Raw genomic sequence first — 22,826 nt, forward strand, 5'->3', positions numbered from 1 at the left:
CGAAGTACAAAACTCTTTTCACATACAACATCTCACACATAAGCTTGACCATTTTAAGTCAACTGAGTCAAAGGAATTTCTAACTTCGAAAATCCTTCTATAAACCTATGATAATAACCAGCTAAGCTAAGCAAACTTTGAATCTCAGTAGCAGACTTCAGAGTCTCACATTGTAACACATCACCAACTTTCGACGGATCAATAACAATTCCTTCACTATAAATCACATGGCCGAGGAAACTTACTTCTTTTAACCAAAACTCACACTTGGACAACTTGGCATAAAGCTTATTGTCTCTCAACACCTGCAATATAACTTTTAAATGCTCTGTATGCTCTTCCTCGGACTTAGAATATATCAAGATGTTGTCGATGAATACAACCACAAATTGATCCAGATAAGGATGGAAAATCCTATTCATATACTCCATGAACACACCTGGCGCATTATACACTCCAAACGACATTATTGTATACTTATAATGACCATACTTTGTCCTGAATGCAGTCTTCGGAATATCGTCTAGTTTTTCACGAGTCTGATTATAACCTGACCTTAAATCTATCTTGTAGAACACACAAGCACCCATCAATTGATCATTAGATCATCAATTCTCGGAAGAGGATACCTTTTTTTGATATTAACTTTATTCAGTTGTATGTAGTCAACGCACAACCTCATACTTCCGCCCTTTCTCTTAACTAGCAACACTGGTGCACCCCACGGAGAAACACTTGGTCGAAGAAACTTATTCTCCAATAACTCTTCTAACTATTTATTCAATTCACCCAACCCTGAAGTTGATATCCTATATGGAGCCATCGACATATGATTGGTACCAGGTATCATATCAATGGAAAACTCAATTTTACGCTCTGGTGGCAAGTCACTGATATCATCTGGAAATACATCTGGGAAATTGCACACAACAGGCAGATCAACACTTGTAGCCTTATTGTCGACTTTCAATGATGCAAACATTGAAAACATCTGAGTGTCATCTTCTAAGAGTTCTTTTACTTGCTTAGTAGATAAAAACATCAGCTCTCGATAATCACCAAACTCTGGGAACTTGATGATTTTGCTGTAGCCATTGATATGAACATAGTTGAACTCCAACCAGTTCATTCCAAGAATAATATCGATTTGATGCAAAGGTAGACAAACCAAGTCCATCACAAAGTTCCATGAATAACATAGTTGAACTCCACTTGTCAAATTTTCAACTTGGTGTTGACAACATCACTTAGCTACCTACACTTAGTACTCATATTCACCTCGTATCTCACATTGATGTAGAATAGGCTAAGTTAAAAATCTCAGGCTAACACTACCAAACATCACAACAACTATATCCCTTTTCCCCACATGAGCATTAACACCAACGACACCATTCAACCAACCTGCTCACCGCTCAACCGTAACCTCATCAACACAAACACCACAACATGACACAACTATGAAAACATGAGCAATGAACAAAGTTATGACGACGCCGACCTATCTACACACAACTGTTAGGAATTACAACAAATGCTTATGATCGATGATCAAATCTCGGGGACTTTGTATCAAATATCTGAGATGGATCTAACGAGTCCTATAAGACAGATACGACATTGGGGGTGAGGAACCAGTGTTCACTTAGATCAACCAAGTCATAACCAATACTGTCAAAAAATATTTCCGCATGAATAATCCAAATTCAATTGTATAACATTAGTATTTTATTTTTTTATTATACTTAATTTATAATTTTTTATATATTTTATATTAATTAATTACTAAATACTAAAATATTAAAAATTAAGAATAAATAAAATAAAAATATATGTCACTTATATTCAATTGATGCTACCTATTGAGAATAGGTGGAGGTGCCAATTTGACTAACTTCCCTTATAAATTAATAATTGAAGGCGTCAATTATGTGAAACTCTATTTTTGTGCCAATTGTTTTTGAAACATGAATAAGTTGAGCATTATGGTTAGTAGGATAAATTTTTTCATGATTACACTAATGTAGTACTCTGAATTATCAATATTTTAAAATAATATTTAGAATCACAATATATAATAAGATTCATCCTTTATTATCGGTTTATAATTTATATAATATAATTATAATTTTTAATTACAAAATAGTTTTCAATGGATCTTTAATGTTACTATCTTAGTATGTGTTTAGATTGACAATGGTCAGAATTGATTTTGACATAATTAAGTTTGGTAGAATTAATTTTAACATATTAGTTTTATCATAATTGCTTTATAGTTGAATACATTTATGTAAAAATAAGTTGAACAACAAATTTCAGTGTAAAAATCACGTTTAAACTCAGAAGTTGCAAATTCTAACTTTAGATAGAATCAATTATGGAGGCAAAATCAATTCTACTTTATAAGAACCAAATACCTCAAAATTATGGGAGCGATTTAGGGTTTAAGAAGAATGAAGAAGAGAGGAAAGAGAGAAAATGGTGAAAATATTGAGTATTATTGAGTTGAGTTGCTCAACATATTTTGCATTAAAACATTATGCCTATTTATAGGAAACCAAAGCCCAAGACCAAAACATACACAATATACATTGACTTCAACACAACAACTATATGCTATATTCGACTATGTCGAATACATCTTACTTTTACTACTTCGACAAGGTTGAACATACCCATGTCGAATACATACTTTCATACAAAACATTGAATTATAACTTCTAACACGCCTCATAATTCATGTTTTTAAGACTTCTCATCCCAATGCTTCTCTTCAGCTTATCAAACTTGGTTTTTTCAGGGGCTCACATGAGTATATTAATTACTTGTATTTTGACTTGCAATGCTTAAGTTTAAGCTTTCCTTTGTTTACTTGATCCTTAATAAAATGACATCACCTCTCCATGTTCTTACTTTTACCATGACATACATGATGATTCACCAGGTCGATAATTGGCTTGTTCTCGACAAACAACTTCATTTTCTTAGGTTCCATTAACCTGAGCTCTTCGATAAGCATCTATATCCATGCTTCTTGACATACTACATATGATGCGACCATGTACTCAACTTCACAAGATGACAATTCCATAATGCTTTTCTTTCTTGAAATCCACGAGATTGTTGCACCTCTAATAATGAATATGTAGCCAGTAATATTCTTCTTCTCGTCTTGATCTCCAATGGAATCTGAATAAGTGTAACCATGTACTTCTGCATCTATGATGGTATTCTTTTGTCTTGGCATCAACACATCATGATTAATCATACCTTTGATGTATCTTAGCACTCTCTGAGTTAGAGAGAAATAGTGTTGAATGCGATAAACAGAGAGAATACTGAAGGGAGTAACAAGGCGGTTGTTGTGATCACCGACGACTGAGGTTGAAGGCTTTCACACGGTGGTTTTGATGTTAGGGTCTGCTAATGTGGTGGCGGCAGGAATTTTGAGGAAGAAGAGGATCGTTAACGGAGGTTTAAGGGTGTTGTGTGTTTAAATTGAAAATAAAATCGAATTTATGAAAGTTTTAAAAATGCCCAGACAAAATTGGGGTTTGACAATTGCCCTTATTTAATTACCTTGAACCAGAAGGTATGAATGGTAACAGTCTTCGTACATTCATGGTGGAAGATGATTAAATATGAAAAGACTCGAATTTTGTCCTATGGAATGTAAGGAATAAATGCAAAAAGAAGATGCAGTGAGAAATACGGTAAGAATGGTTATTTTAAGGTAAACGAAACAATCAAAACTCTTTGAGAATCTTCAGAATAGTATCTTGGATGTCATAATCGAGATATTCCAATAGTGGAATGATACATCAGCTGTATCCAAGATTTTCTTAACAGTAGTAGAGAAGTGTCTTGAACAGAACTCACGAGATTCTCTAAGGATCAACGAAAGAGTATCCTATATGATACAATCAAGATATTCCAACAAGGGAATGATACCTTAATTGTATCTAAGACTCTTAGAGGATACTAAAGCAACACCTCTAAAACAAATGAGATTCTTCATATTAATGAAGCAATGTCTCAAACAAGTGAATGAGATTCTCCGAATTATCGAAGGAGTATCTTATATGATATAATCAAGATATTCCAATACGGGGAATGATACCTTATTTGTATCTAAGACTCTTCGAGGATACTCAGAGAAATATCTCTAAAACAAATGAGATTCTTTAGATGAATGAAGCAGTATCTCAAACAGAGAAATGAGATTCTTTAGATAAATGAAGCATTATCTCAAATAGATTGATGATATTCTCCGAATCAATGAAGCATCTTCTTATTTGACATAATTGAGATATTCCAACTAGGGAATGATACCTAAATCGTATCTAAGACTCTTTGAGGATACTGGAGAAGTATCTCTAAGAACAAATGAGATTCTTCAGATAAATGAAGCAGTATCTCAAACAGATAAATGAGATTCTCCGAGTCAACGAAGTAGTATCTCAAGCAAAAAATGTTAGGGGAAATACATCAGAAAAGACTCCCTTTGGAGGAGATTTACTGGAAAAGCTCTGCAGGGGAAAAGCTCATAAGAGACTTCTTAGGGTAACCTCTGCTTGGGGAGCAATAACGAAAATGTTGGGGAATATCATTAACAACCATAAAGTTGAAGAATGACTTGATGGGAAATAATTCTACGAGCACATGCGGCCTAATAACTTTATTTAGAAATACAGAATGTCCAAGATACATATGAATGACACTGGATCCTGATATTTTTGTGTGATTTTTGTATGATGTTCCTCTTTGGGTGGAAATACCATGCATGAGATGCATACAGGGATGCCATTGTTGGAGATATTTAGGATGTGCATGTAGGAATGCAAATGATTTTTAATCTTGTATAAGGCTATGCATAAGTATGTTGATGATTAATATGATTGTGTTTTTTAAAACTTCCTATTTGAAAAGAAAACCATTTATGAAGGATGCATGTGATGCATGTGGAAATGAAAATGGGTAACTGGGCTTTTGTAGGGTTTTATTCTTGAGTGCCAAATGAAATTTAAATTTAAATGGGAACTTCCATATGAGAATTGGACTTGAAGGATAAGTTATTAGATGAGAACTAGTAAAAGGGTAAAAATGCCAGACGTGAACTGACTTTGTTTTTATTTATCAAACGGGAACTGACTTTTAAAGTAAGCTACCAGGCGAGAATTGGTTACGAAAAATAGACTACTAGACAGGAACATGTATCAAAATAAGTGACCAGACTGGAACTAGTTTAAGAGATAATCTACCAGACGGGAACTGGTATTTGGCAAAGGATTTTCCATATAGGACTTGGATTTTTGAAATGGTTCGCCAAGCGAGAACTGGACTTTGAAATAAATTTTCAGACGAGAACTGGACTTTGAAATAGTTTTCCAGATGAGAATTGGGCTTTTGTAATGGTTTTCCAGACGGGAACTGGACTTTGATATGGTTTTCTAAACGGGAATTGGGCTTTGAAATGATTTTCCAGACATGATCTGGACTTTGAAATAAATTATCAGACGAGAACTGGACTTTGAAATGATTTTCCAGACGGGAACTGGACTTTGAGTTGCCAAGCGATGTTGGGATTCGGTGCTAGATCTTGTGTTACAAGGCTTTTTGATGTCAGATTCATGTTATGGGGTTATGCCCGATGAATGCTATGATATGCATTGATTTAATTTAGGACAAAACGACATGACTAATGCATGAGGATGATTTATGCGATGATTAAAAGGTTTCCAAAATGCCCCTGTGTGCGTAATGGAAGTAAAGTCCTTTGCAGCAAGGCTTTTATTCTGTTAAAAGGTTATTTTATGGGGTGATAGCATAATTCCCCGACACTCATCTTGAACTGTGCAGTTGCTGATGTGCAAAAAAGCTTTCGCTTGAACAACTTGGAGACATGGAGAGGACTTGCTCCTATGTGGCTCATCTTGCCCTAGTTTGTTGAGTCTTTACATAAGTTTTCCTTGAATGGAAGCTTTGGGAAGAAGTTGTACCATAATTTTGGAGATGGCTTGCCCTAGAATTTTAAGTCATGAAAGGATTTGTCCTTGATCATCCGACTCTTGGAGTGGTTGACTTTTCTGTGCTCTCGAGGTAGCTTGCCCTGATATGAGCGTTGAAGCAACTTAACTCACACTGGTTGGACATTGAAAGGGATCTTACCCTGGTCACAAAACCTCTAGATGATCTGCCCCTGGTTGATAATGTCCTAAGATGGTCTGCTCTGGATCAACCGATTCTTGAAATAATTTTCCCCCTAATTAACAGATGTTTAAAGACTGTTTCAGACTGACTGATTCCTGGAGTAATCTTCCTCCGATCAACTGCTGTTTTTGGGTGGCATGCCCTGGCTTATGGGTTATGAGGTAGTCTTGATTTTAGTGAATTATCAAGTTCCTCTGGTGCTCTTTGTTGAAATTTCCTTGATGTCAAGTACTGAATTGCAATTAAAATTGTTCACTTATAAATGGTAATTTTAATGTGATGCTCGTACAGGTTTTGAAAAAATCATTTATTGGAATGATGTGATAGTGTATGAAAAATGGACCATGAGTCCAAACGCAATGCTGGATTAGTAATTCAAAGTGTGAAAGATACAACGAGAATAATGACATCGATGTAGAAGATTAGCAAATCTTTAGGAGTCATTTTACGCAACCTTGTTGTGGTATGCTTTCAGAAATAACTCTGCTTCAATTAAGTCTTTTAAGGGCTATAACGTAGCTTGGTTCACGGTTTTTAAAACAAAGGTTATAAGGCTCAAAGTTGTTTATGTACCCACCCCTACTTTATGATGAACTCTAATCCTACGCTTAGTTAATTCAACATACACATCCGTTTTTCAAGAGAATTCGATGTAGCAGGATAAAGATGATGATTCAAGGTCTCTTGAAATGCCAATCACTTTATTTTGTTTTTTGGATGTTGGTGACCCCTTGATTTTGGGGGTATAGTGGTCATTGAATCTTGTTTTTATTTTGATGAGGATTTTCATGACCTCTTTGGATTTTTGTTTTGACCCCTAACTTTTTCCTGGACCGCTTTTTGAAGCTTTTGGTCCACCAGGATTGCCCTAATTTTTGTCTAAGTCGCCTCTTTGGGTGTTCGACTTAGGATGCTTTCATGGTGCTTCCAACACTTCATGATGTGTGTGAAGAATAACATGTGATTGATCTCTAAACAGGATGTATTCCCTTGCAATTCGAGTGCGTAATCAGATTAACTAAACACTACCCTGCCTTAGGTTATACATAAGGGTTTGTAGATCCGAAAGAAACACCTACTTCTAGGCTCTAAGTGGTTGACTATGGATTAACTCCTTATCTCTCCAGTGTTTGGGGATTTGAAACAATGCTTGTACATCACCAACGAGATTTTATCCGAAGGCATACAGTTAGCAATTATGGGTATTTTGTTTTCGTTATCCTCCCTCTAATCTTTACTAAAATAAAAGTTATGATAAAGAAAGTGAAATGGAGAAACATAGATGTATTTTTTATATAAGAGAATAAAAATGAGTGAATGAGAGATAATTGATTCATAACATGCATCATTACTTCATTAATATTACCATTAAAAAACAACAATGTTTAAAAACAAGTAGCATTCAACAAAGAAATTACAAATGCAAATGGAAACAAATTATCCCAATGGTTGCCAATGTTGAGGATGTCTTCCTGTCTGGACCACTGGTTTTAGGAGATGCTCCATTGAAGTCTTTGAACTCATTCAGACGAGAGGTTGACATGCAACAACAAGTTTCCTTTTGGAAAGGATATGTACTTTTTGTCGATCAATTGTTGTACTTTGGCCTTGAAAGCATTGTAATCCTCAGTTGAGTGCCCTATTAATCCAACATTATATCCACATTTCACATCGGGATCATACTCAGGTGGGTATGGTTTTGGAAACGGCCTGAGAGACTTGGGCTCCACCAGCAAGCTTTGAATAAGATATGGCAGAAGTTGACTGTATGACATAGGAATTGGATTGAGGGGAGAATTCCTTCTTTCCAGATTATTTCGAGGCTTAGGCCGGTTCTGATGTTGACTCTGATATCCTCGACCACGAGCTCTTTGATTTGCAAGAGGAGAAGTCCATGGTTGCTTGTATGGCGCTCTAGGTGTTGGAGATTGTCCATAAGGATAGCGTGGTGCCGGAAATGGTTACTGCTAAAAATATGAGGGATCATATGGTCTTGCTGGTTCACCATGAGAATATCCAACAGCTACCATGAATGCATTGTTTCATCCTCTTCTTCCTTTTGGGAATTGTTGAGGGATTCTGTCTCGCTAGCTTGGCTGCTCGAGACGCCTTGGATTCTTCCGCTTTTGAGGGCACTCTTGATGCGTTATCCAATTGTCACTAGGTGGGCGAAGTCTGATAACGCACTGCCTACCATCCTTCCAAAGTACGGACTCTGTAAGGTATCCATAAATAAGCCAACCAATTCCTTATCCAAGGGCGGTGGTTTCCTTTGGGCTGCCAATTCTCTCCATCACTGTGCATTTTCTTTGAAGGATTCGTTGCTCTTTTGAGATAAGCTTTGCAGCTGCCTTCAGTCTGGAGCCCTTTCCAAGTTGTAGTTGTTTTGCTTCAAAAAGGCATTGGCTAAGTCTTCCCATGACTGAATATGGATTCTTTTCAACTTCATATACCAGCTCAAAGATGCTCCAATCAAACTATCTTGAAAATAGTGAATCATCAACTTGTCATCGTGAGTATCTGATGCCATTTTCATAAGAACATCACCAAATGATACCTTGGAAACCTATCCCTTTGTACTTCTCGAAGTTGGGTAATTTTAATTTTGGAGGGATCACTGGACCTGACACTAAGCACATATCGAGCCTAAAATGTTTATTCACATCCATTGCTCGGACTCTCTCATCAAGGGCACGAATCCTTTCAACATTAGAATTGGTCAATAGAATCAACTGTGGTTGTGTAGGAATGTTCACTTGTGGAGGATCATCGTTGGGAAAAGGTTCATACATTGGGTTGGTAATTACATTAAATCCTGATGAGGAACCAACATTCTATGTGACGACATGCATAAGATTGTTCTTCGACTGGGCTTGCGTAGCTTTCGACATCTGCTCTCCCTTTCCTTTCATGTCATTCATATACTTTCTCAAGTTAACTTGATTATGTTCCAAGAGTTCCCATGTCTTTTAGTATCTCTCAAGGGTTCAATACGATTGTCGAGAAATCATCCTGCTGGTAATGGGCAAAAGGATGGGATGAGTTTTTTTGTATTGGAAAATGATATGCAAACATGCTAATGGAATACGAATGCATGAAATTTAATGTAATGTTCATGATCACAAGAATTAGTAAGTTTACAGTTTGGTCGGAACAATAGGTAAATAACTGGTATCTCTGATTAAAAGAACCCTATGGGTAGGCACTAAAGTTGGTAGGTTCCCAGAGTCATAGATCCTTCTTGAGAATGTCAATGTCGTGACGAAGGCTCGTCAAACAGTAATACCCTTAAGATGGTCTCGTCTAGGCGAGGTCTTTGTGTCGTCCCAACAAGGAATGCTCCATGGGGCCTCTACTACACAACCATCGAGTCCAAGGTTCTCAGAGTCATAAATCGAGGTTGGAAATATTACTGTAAGGTAATAATACGTCCAAGGGATCTCATATGATTGGGGCTTTTGCATTAATCCAAAAAGTTTGAAGTCTTGTAGGTTAATACTATACAACCACCGGTATGGAACGGATTAGAAGGTCCCTAGAGTCACTGATCCAACTTGAAAATACCATCATCATGACGAAGGCTCTTCGGAAAATAATATCTCAAGAGAATCTACTCTAGGCGAGGTTTTCGTATCATCCCATCAAGGAAAGCTCCTCGTGGCCCTCTACGACACAACCATCATCTTAATCCCATGGTTTTTCTTAGACTCAGGTAGAGAGTGTATCTCACAAAGTGTCGATAATCAGAGAGCCCCAATAGCAATAATAAGAACCAACATCATATCAATGATAGAAAATAAACAATGAGATAAAGAAAAGAAGATAGAAGAAAACATGTAAACAAATCTAACATTCATCACAAATCAAACAAAGTTAGGCTTGAGTCTCTCTTGCTTGGAGCATTGTGTTCCCAGCAGAGTTGATAGTTGTCGCATCTCGAAAAAATATGATTCCTCGTGATGGTTGCAGAAAAATGTGTTCGAATAGAGTCGCCACCGAAATTTATTTATTCCAATGAAGGAATAGTAAAATATCGATAAAACCTCTAACAACTGAATAATGATCATCACAACCAAATTCGGGTTCGGGAGTCGATTACACAAGAGAAAGGTATTAGCACCCCTCACGCCCAGTGTACTCAACGGGAACCTTTTAGTCTAATTTGCGATTTGAATGTTAGCTAATGTTCATTGTTTTCTTCGAGTGAATAAGTGATTAAAAATATAGATGAATGGAAACCTCGGAAGGGGGGTAAATGGAGGTTTTTTTATTAGTGTGCTCTCTAAGATCTTGCAATCTCGTGCCTATGTATCCTTATAGTGCAATAAGGAAATCAGAGCATTCGTAGTTTGGGGAACTATGATTTGTTGGTATCTTTTAATGAACAACGATTTAGATTGCATTCTAAAGGATAAACATTGGCTTGTTTAATCTCGGCGGAGGCTTAAGCACTAGTTTGTTATCCGCGTTAGAAGGGATTAAATAGTGTCCTTTCTGAAAAGAGTTTTGGTCACACAGGGGTGACAAGTTAGATTAGTATGTTGAATGTTTGATTTCATTGGTTTCAATCGCACGGGGGCAAGAAAAAGATAGATTGATATGTTGAGATATTTTGTTGGATGGTAATTACTCAGATAGTCGAGTAAGGTAACTCGTATCCAAATAGTCGAGGAGAGGAATCGAAGGCTCAAGACCATCTCCCTTTTCATATGTAGTTATAAAAGGGTTTGATAAAAGGGTTTGTAATATCATTTGGTTAACAAGGAATAAAAATGAACTAAGAAACGACAACCAAAAAAACTTTTTAAGTAATATTTTTAAAACATTTGCAATAGATCACAAACTCATTATCCGACTTTGACACCCAAAAACAAACGGCGGTAGCCGTAGCATAGTGCAAAATTCATGGAGTTATTTATAATATTTGAACCCGTCGATACCATAATGAAAAAAATCAAACAACAAATACAATAAAACTAAAATGTTACCACATTTACAATGCTCTTACTGGTAGATTTTTGGGGTTCAGAAACCGCATAAACCGTTTCCTCAATACCCTATGAAATCATAGCAGCATCTCAACATGAACATACAAAAGTCATAATGCCTTTAATGAGATGTTTCATTGCTTAGGGAGTGCGGCGTTTTTTATCAAACATCGAGGTCTTTACTGATAACAAACCAAACCGGATGAATCACAATTTTATTCTTCGACTACAAAATCTCGGCACCATCAGTTCATCAAAAAGTTATTGAAGTAATTTGCGGTTGCTGGCATGGAAGATATGTGCTATAGAAGTTTGTGGAGTGATTCTTCGTGCTCTCAGTTAGAGAGAAATAATGCTGAATGCGGTAATTGGAGAAAATACTGAAGGGGGTAATAAGGAAGTCGTTGTTCTCGCCGGCGACTGAGTTTGAAGGTTTTCACACGGTGGTTTTAATGTTAGGATCTATTGATTGTGGTGGAGGCGGGCGTTTTAAGGAAGAAGAGCGTCGTTGACGTCAGTTTGAGGGTGTTTCAGTTTTACAGCGGAGCTTGTAGGAGTGTTTAGGTCACCGTCGGTGTGGACGTGGAGGTGTGAGGAGAGAAGAAAGGGTGCGATTGTCGCCGGTGTGGACGGACGAGGTGTGAGGATCGATGAAAAAATGGGTGGAAGGAGAGGAAGAACGGAGGTTGGGTTGAAGGAGAAGAGGATTTGGAGATGAGGCTTTCGTGAATAGGATGATGGTGGTGTAAGACCCCAATTTTGACCCTAAGATCCCTCATGTTATCTCATCAGTTGCATTAGATTTGATTTCACACCTTGGCATCCTCCTTACCCTTCATTCATTGGGTTTGCATTGGGAGAGATCACCAAACATATTTTATTGTATCATACTTTGTTTTTCTTTATTTTTCTAACCAAAATTTCAAAAATATGTCCATGTATAGCTGTAAGACCCCAATTTTGTCCCTAAGATCCCCCATGGCATCATAACATTACATTTGCATAGCCTCAAGGATCATGAGCATCTTGGTTCCCTTTGCCTTTGGGTGGGACTCCTTGTGATTAGTTTGAGATCACCAAGCATGCTTGAATTATATATCATTGTTTCTCTTATTTTTGTTTACTAACCAAAAGTATAAAAATGTGTCACTAACATCTTTTGTTTGAAACTTGAGTATCATCCAAGACACTTTGTGGATTCTATTCGGGTGATCAGTTAACACAAGGGAAAGACTTGAGTTACTCCCAACAGGTTCGAATGAGGCCTATTCATCATTCAAAATGCTAATCCTGAATAAGCAAGAATCTGTTCCTGAGCTGTCATGCTCGCTAGGCGAGCAGACTGGTTCGCTTAGCGACGCGAACTGTCATGCTTGCTAAGCGAGCAGATCCTTCGCTAGGCGAAGCGCGCGCATTTTGGAAAATAACAAAAAAAATTGGGCTTAATTCTGAGCCCACCAAGCTACCAATATCAGGTTATAAATACCAGAGCTTCATTTGAGAAAAAGAGACTGGAGACTATTACAAACACTAGAGAAAAAGAGAGAGACATACAGAGAAGAGAAGGGAAACCTACGAACTAATCTGCAGCAACCTCCAGGCAACTCTAAAAGGTTCACTCGGACTCACACACTTTCGCCTCCGCCTCATGCAAACCCTAACATTGCTTTGCAAATCCAGCCGTGCCTTTCAAGTTTCATCGGTCTCTCCAAACAGGTTTGCCCTTATCCCCATTACTCTATGCTTTTAATTTGAATACTCTAAATGTGTGAGGTATCGTTCAGTTTTTTCCCACGGGTTTAGATATGCAATGAATGTTGTAAATAATACCTTGAATGTTTAACCGTTTTGTTTCTGAGATGGATGCCATAGGGTCTGGAATCCCTAAAATCGTACTGCTATCAATAGGAAATCCAGAACCCGCAGGCGCTTGCTAGAACCTTCGCTAGGCGAGCCTGTAGCGAAGCTTCGCTAAGCTTTCGCTAGGCGATGCAGCAGCGATCGCGACAGTAGTTGTTTTTTCCCGTTTGCTCTAACCTGTTTTGTGTTTGTTATGGTATTGTTTTCTCCTAATTCCGTCATATTACTCTAACCCGTTTGTTGAGTTTTTGTGAGGGCTCACATACTCTTGCAGGGATAGCTTGCTTGGTGTTCCACTTTATTTGTGGGGTACCACCTGGAGGTCTATTCCGATTACCTGTACTGACTCGCTTTCTTTGATGGTGTTTAGCTTGGAAGAGTCTTTGGTTTTCTTACTTCTTAAATTGCTGTTGCTTCGGATCTTTATCCGCGTGGTACTTTATTTTTCCCGTATGTTACCGATTTCTTAGGTTTCGTATAGCCTCTCGTGGCATGTCAATTAAGGTAGTGCGGTTCCTTCATCTAGGACTGCCTTTTTGCATGAGCATCCCTAAAACCCCAAACTCATTGATTTTTCTTCTCCTAATAACACGTTTACTCCTTCTACTACAGGCGAGTAAGTCTCCAAAGGTCGAGCATCCGGTAGATTGCATAGTAACGTCGTTCAACCCTTAACCCGTAGTTAGTCGAACTACGTTTTGCTCTGATTTTCATCCCAGATGAGATACGTAGGCATAAGACGCGATGTCTTACCGAGCACACTCCTGTTTAACCCATAGGTAGCCGAGCTACGAAGACTCTGATTCTCAGATTCATATGAGATATGTATGCAGTGGATGCGATATCCGTGCGAGTCATTTTCTTTTGACCCTTCTTTTAGTAAGTAGTACATTAGATAAACATACACACTTTTCTCATCCCTTCAATCATGTTTGCACAAATAAATCTTCACAAAAACAACAACCTTTGCAACAAATGTGAAAAGGGCTCCCTAGGAGTACCTAGGATGTTTTGGGTGTCTAATACCTTCCCATTGCATAACCAACCCCCTTACCCAGATCTCTGACATTTTTACTAGTTTTTGATTCGATAAAACTTTTAGGTTTTTGTTCGCTTTCTAACCATTCCTTTGGATAAATAGAAGTGCGGTGGCGACTCGACTTGTATGATTTACCTTGGATTTAGTTAATATCTCTAATGGTAACGAATACCCCGCTACAGAAAAGTGGCGACTCCACTGGGGATAAATATTTGCCTAGTGGGTTTTGCCTACTTTTCATTTTTGTTGTATTGTGCTATATATTTGTTTTGTGACATATTTTTGTGCAATTTGGGATTACTGTATTGTATGTAATGATTGAATTGCTTGAATATTAATTCCTTGTGTGCTTGGTGATCTTTGTGAGATGAGTTCTATACCTGAACTCGAGTGCACTTAGGATAGGAGAATGGCATAGTCTTGTTGACTTGTGTGGAGTTATTCCTTAGCAAGTTGACTTGCAAGCCCATTCACTTGGTGGAGGTCATGTTGGGATCAATAATGTCACACAAGTAAGTTGTGGTTAGACATTACTCGTTCCAATATAGACCTTAGAAGCCAAGGACCTTAGTTTACCTAGCCCATCTTGGCCTATTCTTAGGATGTAGTGCGAAGGTCGTTCAAGTGTAAGATTTGATACGATTGTTACGCGATACTACGCTCATAAGAGTCTCTCTTGAGAATATTTTTGGAATACGAGTAGTCGTTTCTCCGATAATATCCAAAAGATGGGATGGTGACTATGGGAACCTTTTGTAGAACATGTTTGGCAGGTTTAAACCTTAGTACACTTCCTTTGGGTGATTCTTAACCTAAACTCCATGCTCGTAACTTGCAACAAACCCTTGATTCATGGTTGATCCGTTCAGGTATCCTTAATATCAGTGGAACTTGGGTGTTGATAAGGTGTAAACCATAATCCACCAAAATGGATGGTTGATATTAAGGATAACATGATCCATCCCATGACCTTTGTTTGGTGTGCTTTGCTTGATCCTTGAGTGTGATTGTTGCATTCATGCATTCATGCACCCATTTGCATCCATATCATCATTAATAAAGAAAGTTTTCAAGGAACTTAAGGGGTTTATTTGCAAAATTTTTAGACATGGAAAGACAAAGAAGGAATACAAAGAAGTACAGCTTCAGACAGTCAGAGTTGAAAGAGTTAAGGAACTTGACATCCTATGTATTAGATCCCTTGGGTTTCAAGGCTCGTTTTGGGAAGCTTCTTCCTCTTCTGACTACTCAGGTGGATGAAGGATTGATGAGTGTATTGGTGCAGTTTTATGGTCCCTTGTACCGTTGCTTCACGTTTCCGGATTTTCAGCTTTTGCCTACACTTGAGGAGTATGCTTATCTTGTGGGTATACCTGTTCTGGATCAGTTGCCATTCAGTGGCTTGGAAAGGGTTCCTACTTCTCAAGAGATAGCAGACATGTTACACATAGATGAATCTCTGAGTGATGCTCATATGACTACCAAAGGTGGAATTCAAGGTCTCCCTTCTGAGTTCCTCATTGCTCAAGCTACTATGTATGGGAAGGCCATGAGTGAGGACACCTTTGAAGCCATATTCGTACTTCTCATCTATGGGCTAGTGTTATTCCCCAACATCGACAAGTTTGTGGATGTAAACGCTATTAGGATTTTCTCTACTCTTAATCCCGTTCCTACTCTGTTGGGTGACACTTATTTCTCTTTGCATATGAGGAATGCAAAGGGTGGTGGCGCCATTGTGTGTTGTTTGCCTCTGTTGTATAAGTGGTTTATTTATCACTTACCTCAGACGGTCGCTTTCAAGGAGAACAAGGAATGTCTACGGTGGTCCACGAGACTTATGTCTCTCACTAATGATGATATCTCTTGGTACAACCGTGTGTATGATGGTGTGCAGATTATCGACTCTTGTGGTGAATTCTCCAATGTACCTCTTCTTGGTACATGTGGTGGGATTAACTACAATCCTGTTTTGGCACGTCGGCAGCTTGAGTTCCCCCTAAAGGATAAACCCAATAACATTCTGTTAGAGGGTGTATTCTTTCAGGATGGTAAAGATTCCCAAGGCTTGAAAGCTAGGATGGTCCGCGCTTGACGCAAGATTCATAGGAAATGAAGGAAAGAGTTGGGTCCTAAGAATTGCATCGCTTTGGAGCCTTACACTGTTTGGGTTAAAAAGAGGGCGTCTGAGTATCTCATGCCTTACGAGTATCCGAGACCTACACCTATCATTATGGCTGGGCCTTCAACCCTCCCTAATCAAGGAGTAGAGGAGTTGAGAGACGAAGACCGTTCACGTGCCAGGATCCGTGAACGTGAAGAGTTGCTTCAGCAGATTAAGGAGAAGGATGCGTTGATTGAGTTTCTTGAGCATCAGGTTATTGATGACCCTGATAATGTATGGAGTTCTCTACTTCCTCAATCTTCTAAGTTCTGGAAGAGGAAGTATGATCAACTCGCCAAAGAGAAGGCCGATATGGAGGCAGCCTACGAGAGGGAGGTGAAGAGGCTTCGCGCATCTTATCTTCTTGTGTCCCGAGCTTTAGATGATTGTTTCTAGGGATCCATAGGATGATTATTTTCCTTTTCTCTTGTACATGATTGACGATGTTGCACTTCTTTTCCCTGATATTATTTGATGAGATATTTCCATATGTGATAAAATTCTTAATATTTCCAAAATTTGCAAATAAAACTCTAAAGTTCCTTTGAAATAAAAAACAAATCATATGCACAAGCATTGCATGCATCATATGCATAAGCAGGTTTTGTTTCCGGTCCCTTGCCCTGTGGTCTAACTCTGTGTCCTTCATTTATTTTGAAGACAAGCTGACTCACCGGTACTACACTAGAGCCAATATTTCAAGATTAATGGATCACTTAGAGCAAGAGAACCGCGAGCTGAAAGAGGAAGTGGCCAGATTGACTGCCCTAATGGAGTCACTCATGGCTGCCCAGAGCCAGTCTTCTCCGACACCTTCAACTCCTCCCTAGAGGACAGTTATCTCTGAGATTGTCTCCTCGACTATGCCCGCTGCCAGTGCACACTTTGTTCCAACAGCCATGCCAACCAGGTTCCCGTGGGGGATGCCTCCCAATTTCATGCCCGAGGGTCCTGTGCCCACTTTTGCTTCTATGCCGGCATCTAGCCGGGTCCTTGCTGTTCCTCCTCCTGTCGTGCATACCATGCCTAGGGTAGACAACACTATCTATCATTCTGAGCCTTCTGAGGCCCCAGATGTCTATGAGAAGATGGACGCTATGAATGATCAATTTCTTGAGCTTCGCAAGGAATTGAAAACTCTCAGAGGGAAGGATCTTTTCGGCAAGTCTGCTGTCGAACTCTGCTTGGTTCCAAATGTGAAGATCCCTGTGAAATTCAAAGTCCCTGATTTTGAAAAGTACAAAGGAAATACTTGTCCTCTCAGCCACCTGGTCATGTATGCCAGGAAGATGTCGACTCAAACCGATAATGACCAACTACTCATCTACTACTTTCAGGACAGTCTGTCCGGTGCCGCTTTGCGTTGGTACATGGGTTTAGGCAGCGGGAACATCCGATCCTTCAACGACCTTGGCGAGGCCTTCGTCAAGCAATACAAGTACAACGTGGATATGGCTCCCGATAGAGATCAATTGAGAGCCATGTCCCAGAAGGATAAAGAAATATTTAAGGAGTACGCCCAGAGGTGGCGAGAGGTGGCAGCACAGATCATGCCTCCGCTAGAAGAGAAAGAAATGACTAAGATCTTTTTGAAGACTTTAAGTTCTTTTTATTATGAGAGGATGATTGCTAGCGCTCCTTCTGACTTCATCGAGATGGTAAATATGGGGATGCGTCTAGAAGAAGGGGTCCGTGAAGGACGGTTAACCAGAGAAGAAGGCTCTTCTGCCAAACGTTATGGGGCATTTGCAAAGAAGAAAGATGGAGAGGCACATGCTGTGACCTCCCATGAGAAACCAAGAAGACCCTCTGTGAGGAGGAAGACTCTGCGTCCCGCCAGTAACCAGCACCAAGTGGCTCATATAGCACCTGTCTTTAGAGATAATCAACAGTACCAGCATCACAACAACAATTAGCAACCACCTCAGCAATATCAACAACAACAGCACCGTCCGCAACAGCAGGCCTACCAGCCTCGAAACAGTAATCAAACCAATATAAGTTACGAGAGGAAAAAGGTCACTTTCGATCCTATTTCGATGACGTACGCAGAGTTATATCCCTCTTTGATAGAAAGGAAGCTGATTACTCAGAGAGGCCCACCAGCTATACCTGCTAACCTCCAGTGGTGGTATAAGCCCGAGTTACATCATGTTTACCATTCTGGTGCTCCCGGCCACGACGTGGAGAATTGTTACCCTTTGAAGACCAAGGTTCAAGACCTTGTGAGGTGTGGTATTCTATGTTTTGAGGACGTAGGCCCTAATGTGAAGAAGAACCCATTGCCCGAACATGGGAAATCCGTCAACATGGTCCAAGGTTGCCCTGGAAAATACAAGGTCAAATATGTCAGTCATATTCGACAGTCTCTGGTCCAGATGCATCGTTTGTTGTGTGACTACAGTCATTATGAGCATGACCATGATAGATGCCGAGTCTGCTCTATTAACCGATTGGGTTGTTGCCAGGTGCGCAAGGATGTTCAGGAAATGCTGGACGAAGGAGTCATTGAGATCCTTCAGAATAGGAATGTTGATGAAGATGAGCCTGAGGTCAACGTGATCTCCCCAGTATTCCGGATACCCGAGCCTGTTATCATAAAGTACAATGGTAGCAAGCAAAAGGCTTCTCCTGCTCTGATCATTAAGCCTGCTGGTCCTGTGCCTTACTCTTCTGAAAAGGCAGTTCCCTATCGCTACAACGCCGTAGCAGTAGAGAATGGGAAAGAGGTGTCCTTGCCCTCTTCCTCTATCGTGAATATTGCCGATGTTAGCGGTTTGATCTGTAGTGGCCGTGTATTTTCAGCACCGCCGAAGCCTCAAATTAATGCTGATTTTGTTGAACGCCCGATTGGGAACGTTGTGAATTCTCCGAATCCGACACTTTCTGTTAAGCCCTCCTCTGTACTGAAAACTCCTACTTCTGTTGGCCCGAGTGGAAATGTGAAAGAAGACTGTGATGAGATGCTGAGGCTCATCAAGAAAAGCGAGTACAATGTTGTAGACCAACTTCTACAAACGCCATCCAAAATATTGGTGTTATCATTGCTTCTAAATTCGGAACCACATAGAGAGGCTCTGCAGAAAGTTTTGGATGTGGCATATGTGGATCACGATGTCACTTTGGAGAAATTCGATAGCATTGTTGCAAACATTACTGCTTGTAACAACCTGAGTTTTTGTGACTCTGATCTCCCTGAGGAGGGAAGAGACCACAACTTGGCATTACATATATTTATGGGTTATAGAGACGACGCCATGTCCAATGTACTGGTGGACACTGGGTCATCATTGAACGTATTGCCAAAGTCCACTCTCTCAAAGTTATCATATCAAGGGCCTCCCATGAGGCAGAGTGAAGTAGTTGTGAAGGCTTTCGACGGGTCTCGCAAAACTGTGATTGGGGAAGTTGATCTCCCAATCAAGATTGGACCAAGTGATTTTCAGATTACCTTCCAGGTTATGGACATTCACCCATCGTACAGTTGTCTCTTAGGTAGACCATGGATTCACGAGGCAGGCGCCGTGACATCCACCATACACCAGAAATTGAAATTTGTGAAAAACAAGAAACTGGTGGTGGTAGGGGGAGAAAGGGCTCTCCTGGTTAGCCATTTGTCTTCCTTATCTTATATAGATGCTGAGGTTGAAGTTGGAACTCCTTTCCAAGCGTTATCTATTGCTGAGCCTATTGAGAAAAGAGCTCCTTCATTTGCTTCCTACAAAGATGCAAAGTTGGCCATTGAGTGTGGTGCAACCACTGGTTTAGGAAAAATGATTGAGTTAGAAGACAACGAGTCCCGGGCTGGCATAGGTTTTTCTTCTGGTACTTTCAACAAGAAAGGGCTATTCAAGAGTGGAGGTTTCATCCACACTGGTCTAGATAAGGAGGCTGCTGCCGTTTTAGAAGAAGATACAAAGGATTCTAGCAACTTCATCATCCCTGGTGGGGTCTGCAACAATTGGGTCGTTGTGGATATTCCAACAGTTGTCCATAAGTCAACGTAATAATCACTTTGTTTGAAAACCCTTCTCCCATGCCAAAATGAGGAGTGATGACATTGCTGGTTGTCATACCCCAAAAATTACCCATCATTTTTCCTAAAAAAAAAAAAAAAAAAAAAAAAAAAAAAAAAAAGAGATTTTTTTTTTATTATTAATTAATTAATTAATTAATTAATTAATTAATTAATTAATTAATTAAATAATTAAAATAAATAAATAAATAAAATATAACAAATTATTTTGGACTTGGGTCTCCCTCATTCCAAGCCCATTACCCACGAAATTAGTCTATAAATACTGAAGCTTCATTTTTGGAGTTTACACTGGGAGATTCACTGGAGAAAGAAGGAAGAGAAGCAAAACACTCTGAGGTTTCCTTGGAACAAAACCTTGAGGAAAAAGAAAGAGAGAGAACAGAGAAGGACGGATACAAACTTTGGCATAGGAACCCTGCCTACCCGGAGAATTCAGAGTAAAGAAACCCTGAAGGCAGCCCATCTGCACCGAAGCCATCGCCGTCCAATTCCCGCTGCCTAACTTATTCCGATACTACAAGGGGTCAATCCCTTCAACCTTGGATTGGCAAACAGGTTTGCGTATCTCTATTGTTTATACTTTCAATTGGCCATATCTACATATATAATGCATCATGATTAAATGTTGATATATAATTTGCTTTCGTATGGGAATTTAAATATGTCTGAATACCCTGAATGTTTGACCATGTTATTCCTGTGATAAAATGCCATAAAATTCAAAGTTCCTAACGTGGGGCTGTTTTCAAATTCAAAATCCGTGGCCTATTCTATTTTTTTTTTTATGTTTTATCATAGCCATGCATCATTCATCCTATCCTATTTATTGTTGTGATATTTCTCCGGTGTAATCTTCGATTGCACCCTGATTTGGTGTTCTGACATGTTTCTTTTTTGAGTTTCGTAAAGGTTCACATATCCCAGGAAAAGGTTATTGGCTAGGTATTCCACTTTATTTGTGGGATACCCTTGTGGAGTTCCACCCTAAATTAATTTTTAATGTATTAATTTCTAATGTATTAATTTTTTAATATATTATTTTTAATAATTTTAATGTGGAGTTTCATCCTAATTATATAATTAATTGTAAAACTTTGCCTTTGAATAAGTGATCTTGGACCTCTCTTTGTTGCCTTACGATTACGATATTACGGTCATGTCCCGCGAACGTGGGGATACCCTTAGCAAAGACCCTTCGGTTAAATCATCATAAAATAAATTATAGTCCCTCGGATGTTGCCTTCGAATATACAACTTTGTCCTTCGATGACCCTCCGATGTTGCCTACGGTTAAAAGATGATAGTCCCTTCGAATGCTAAGGTATCCTCGTAACTGTTGCCTTCAATGACCAATCGACGATCCTACGATGACCCTTTTACATCCAAAGGATAAAACTACTTATTTCTCAATAATAAGGACAGTTTTACCCTCATAAGGATAGGAAATACTCATAAAGACCTTGGGTCGGTATAACTCTTAATTGCTGGCTCACTGTAACACCCTTCTAAATACCCCAAAATTATTTAATTAAAATATATAACATAACAATCAGAGTAATTATGCCCCGAAGGGTGTCACACAATCATTTCACAACAATTATCAAAATATCCTGTCATGCTCATTTATTCAATCAAAGTAAGACACTTTTGCATAAATCGCAGCGGATAGAAATCAATTCAATCATGTAATAACATGTACCACATTACATGTAAATTATTCAACAATCAACATCAAAATAATTAAAACATCCCCTCCCGATGTTACATCTACCAGAGCATGACCACTAAGGACGACACTAGACTCCAAGGACTAGCTTCTACTCAGTCACTGCTCGTTACCTGAAAACATAGTTGTAAGGGTGAGTTCCTCAATCAATATAATAAGCATTATACAACATTATGTAATGTTAAGTAAATACGCATCTATTCACCCTAACCAGACTACACACTCAGCAACTGCAGTATCAACTCAAACATCATACTCAACAATAACATATAGCGTATGTATAATCTCAACCATACTCAACATCAACAACACAACACACAACATTCAACACACATATAATACTGGAATACATCCATTCATATTATATGCCATACATTCATTATGCAATGAGACTCAACACATACGGTACCGACTATTCTTGAACATACAGTTCAAGCTCACCGATCCCTCCAGATACGGCTACTGAGCTCACTAGTCCCACTCATTGAGATCTAATGACTCACTCACTAATTCCTCACTATGGGAATTAGCTACAGCCCCAAAGGCTAGACTATGCACACTACTCATCTAGTATGCAAACATCAACAACAACTCCACCATGTTTTACTCACTAATTCCTCACAATGGGAATTAGCTACAGCCCCACAGGCTATGCCATGCATGCTAATCATCTAGCAATGCAACAACAACAACAATTCAAGAATAGACACATGCTCACACTCTAAGCCATAAAACAGTCTATTCACAATACATACATAACTGATACATCCACAGCATTATGCATACCATCACATATCAAC

The 22,826-nt window shown here is 39.0% G+C and overlaps 1 protein-coding gene across 1 annotated transcript; it reads right to left on the reverse strand.

The window, feature by feature from the left end:
- Positions 1 to 772: 772 nt before the first annotated feature.
- Positions 773 to 1,177, reverse strand: LOC127122410 (uncharacterized). The gene has a single exon (XM_051052750.1). The coding sequence runs from the start codon at positions 1,175 to 1,177 to the stop codon at positions 773 to 775; it is 405 nt and encodes a 134-aa protein (XP_050908707.1).
- Positions 1,178 to 22,826: the final 21,649 nt, after the last annotated feature.

Source organism: Lathyrus oleraceus, chromosome 2 (genome assembly GCF_024323335.1).
Source record: "Lathyrus oleraceus cultivar Zhongwan6 chromosome 2, CAAS_Psat_ZW6_1.0, whole genome shotgun sequence".
NCBI classification, from domain to species: Eukaryota; Viridiplantae; Streptophyta; class Magnoliopsida; order Fabales; family Fabaceae; genus Lathyrus; species Lathyrus oleraceus.

Coding starts and splice junctions, on each gene's coding strand:
- LOC127122410 (XM_051052750.1), bottom strand. CDS start 1,177: ATGGACTTGGTTTGTCTACCTTTGCATCAAATCGATATTATTCTTGGA.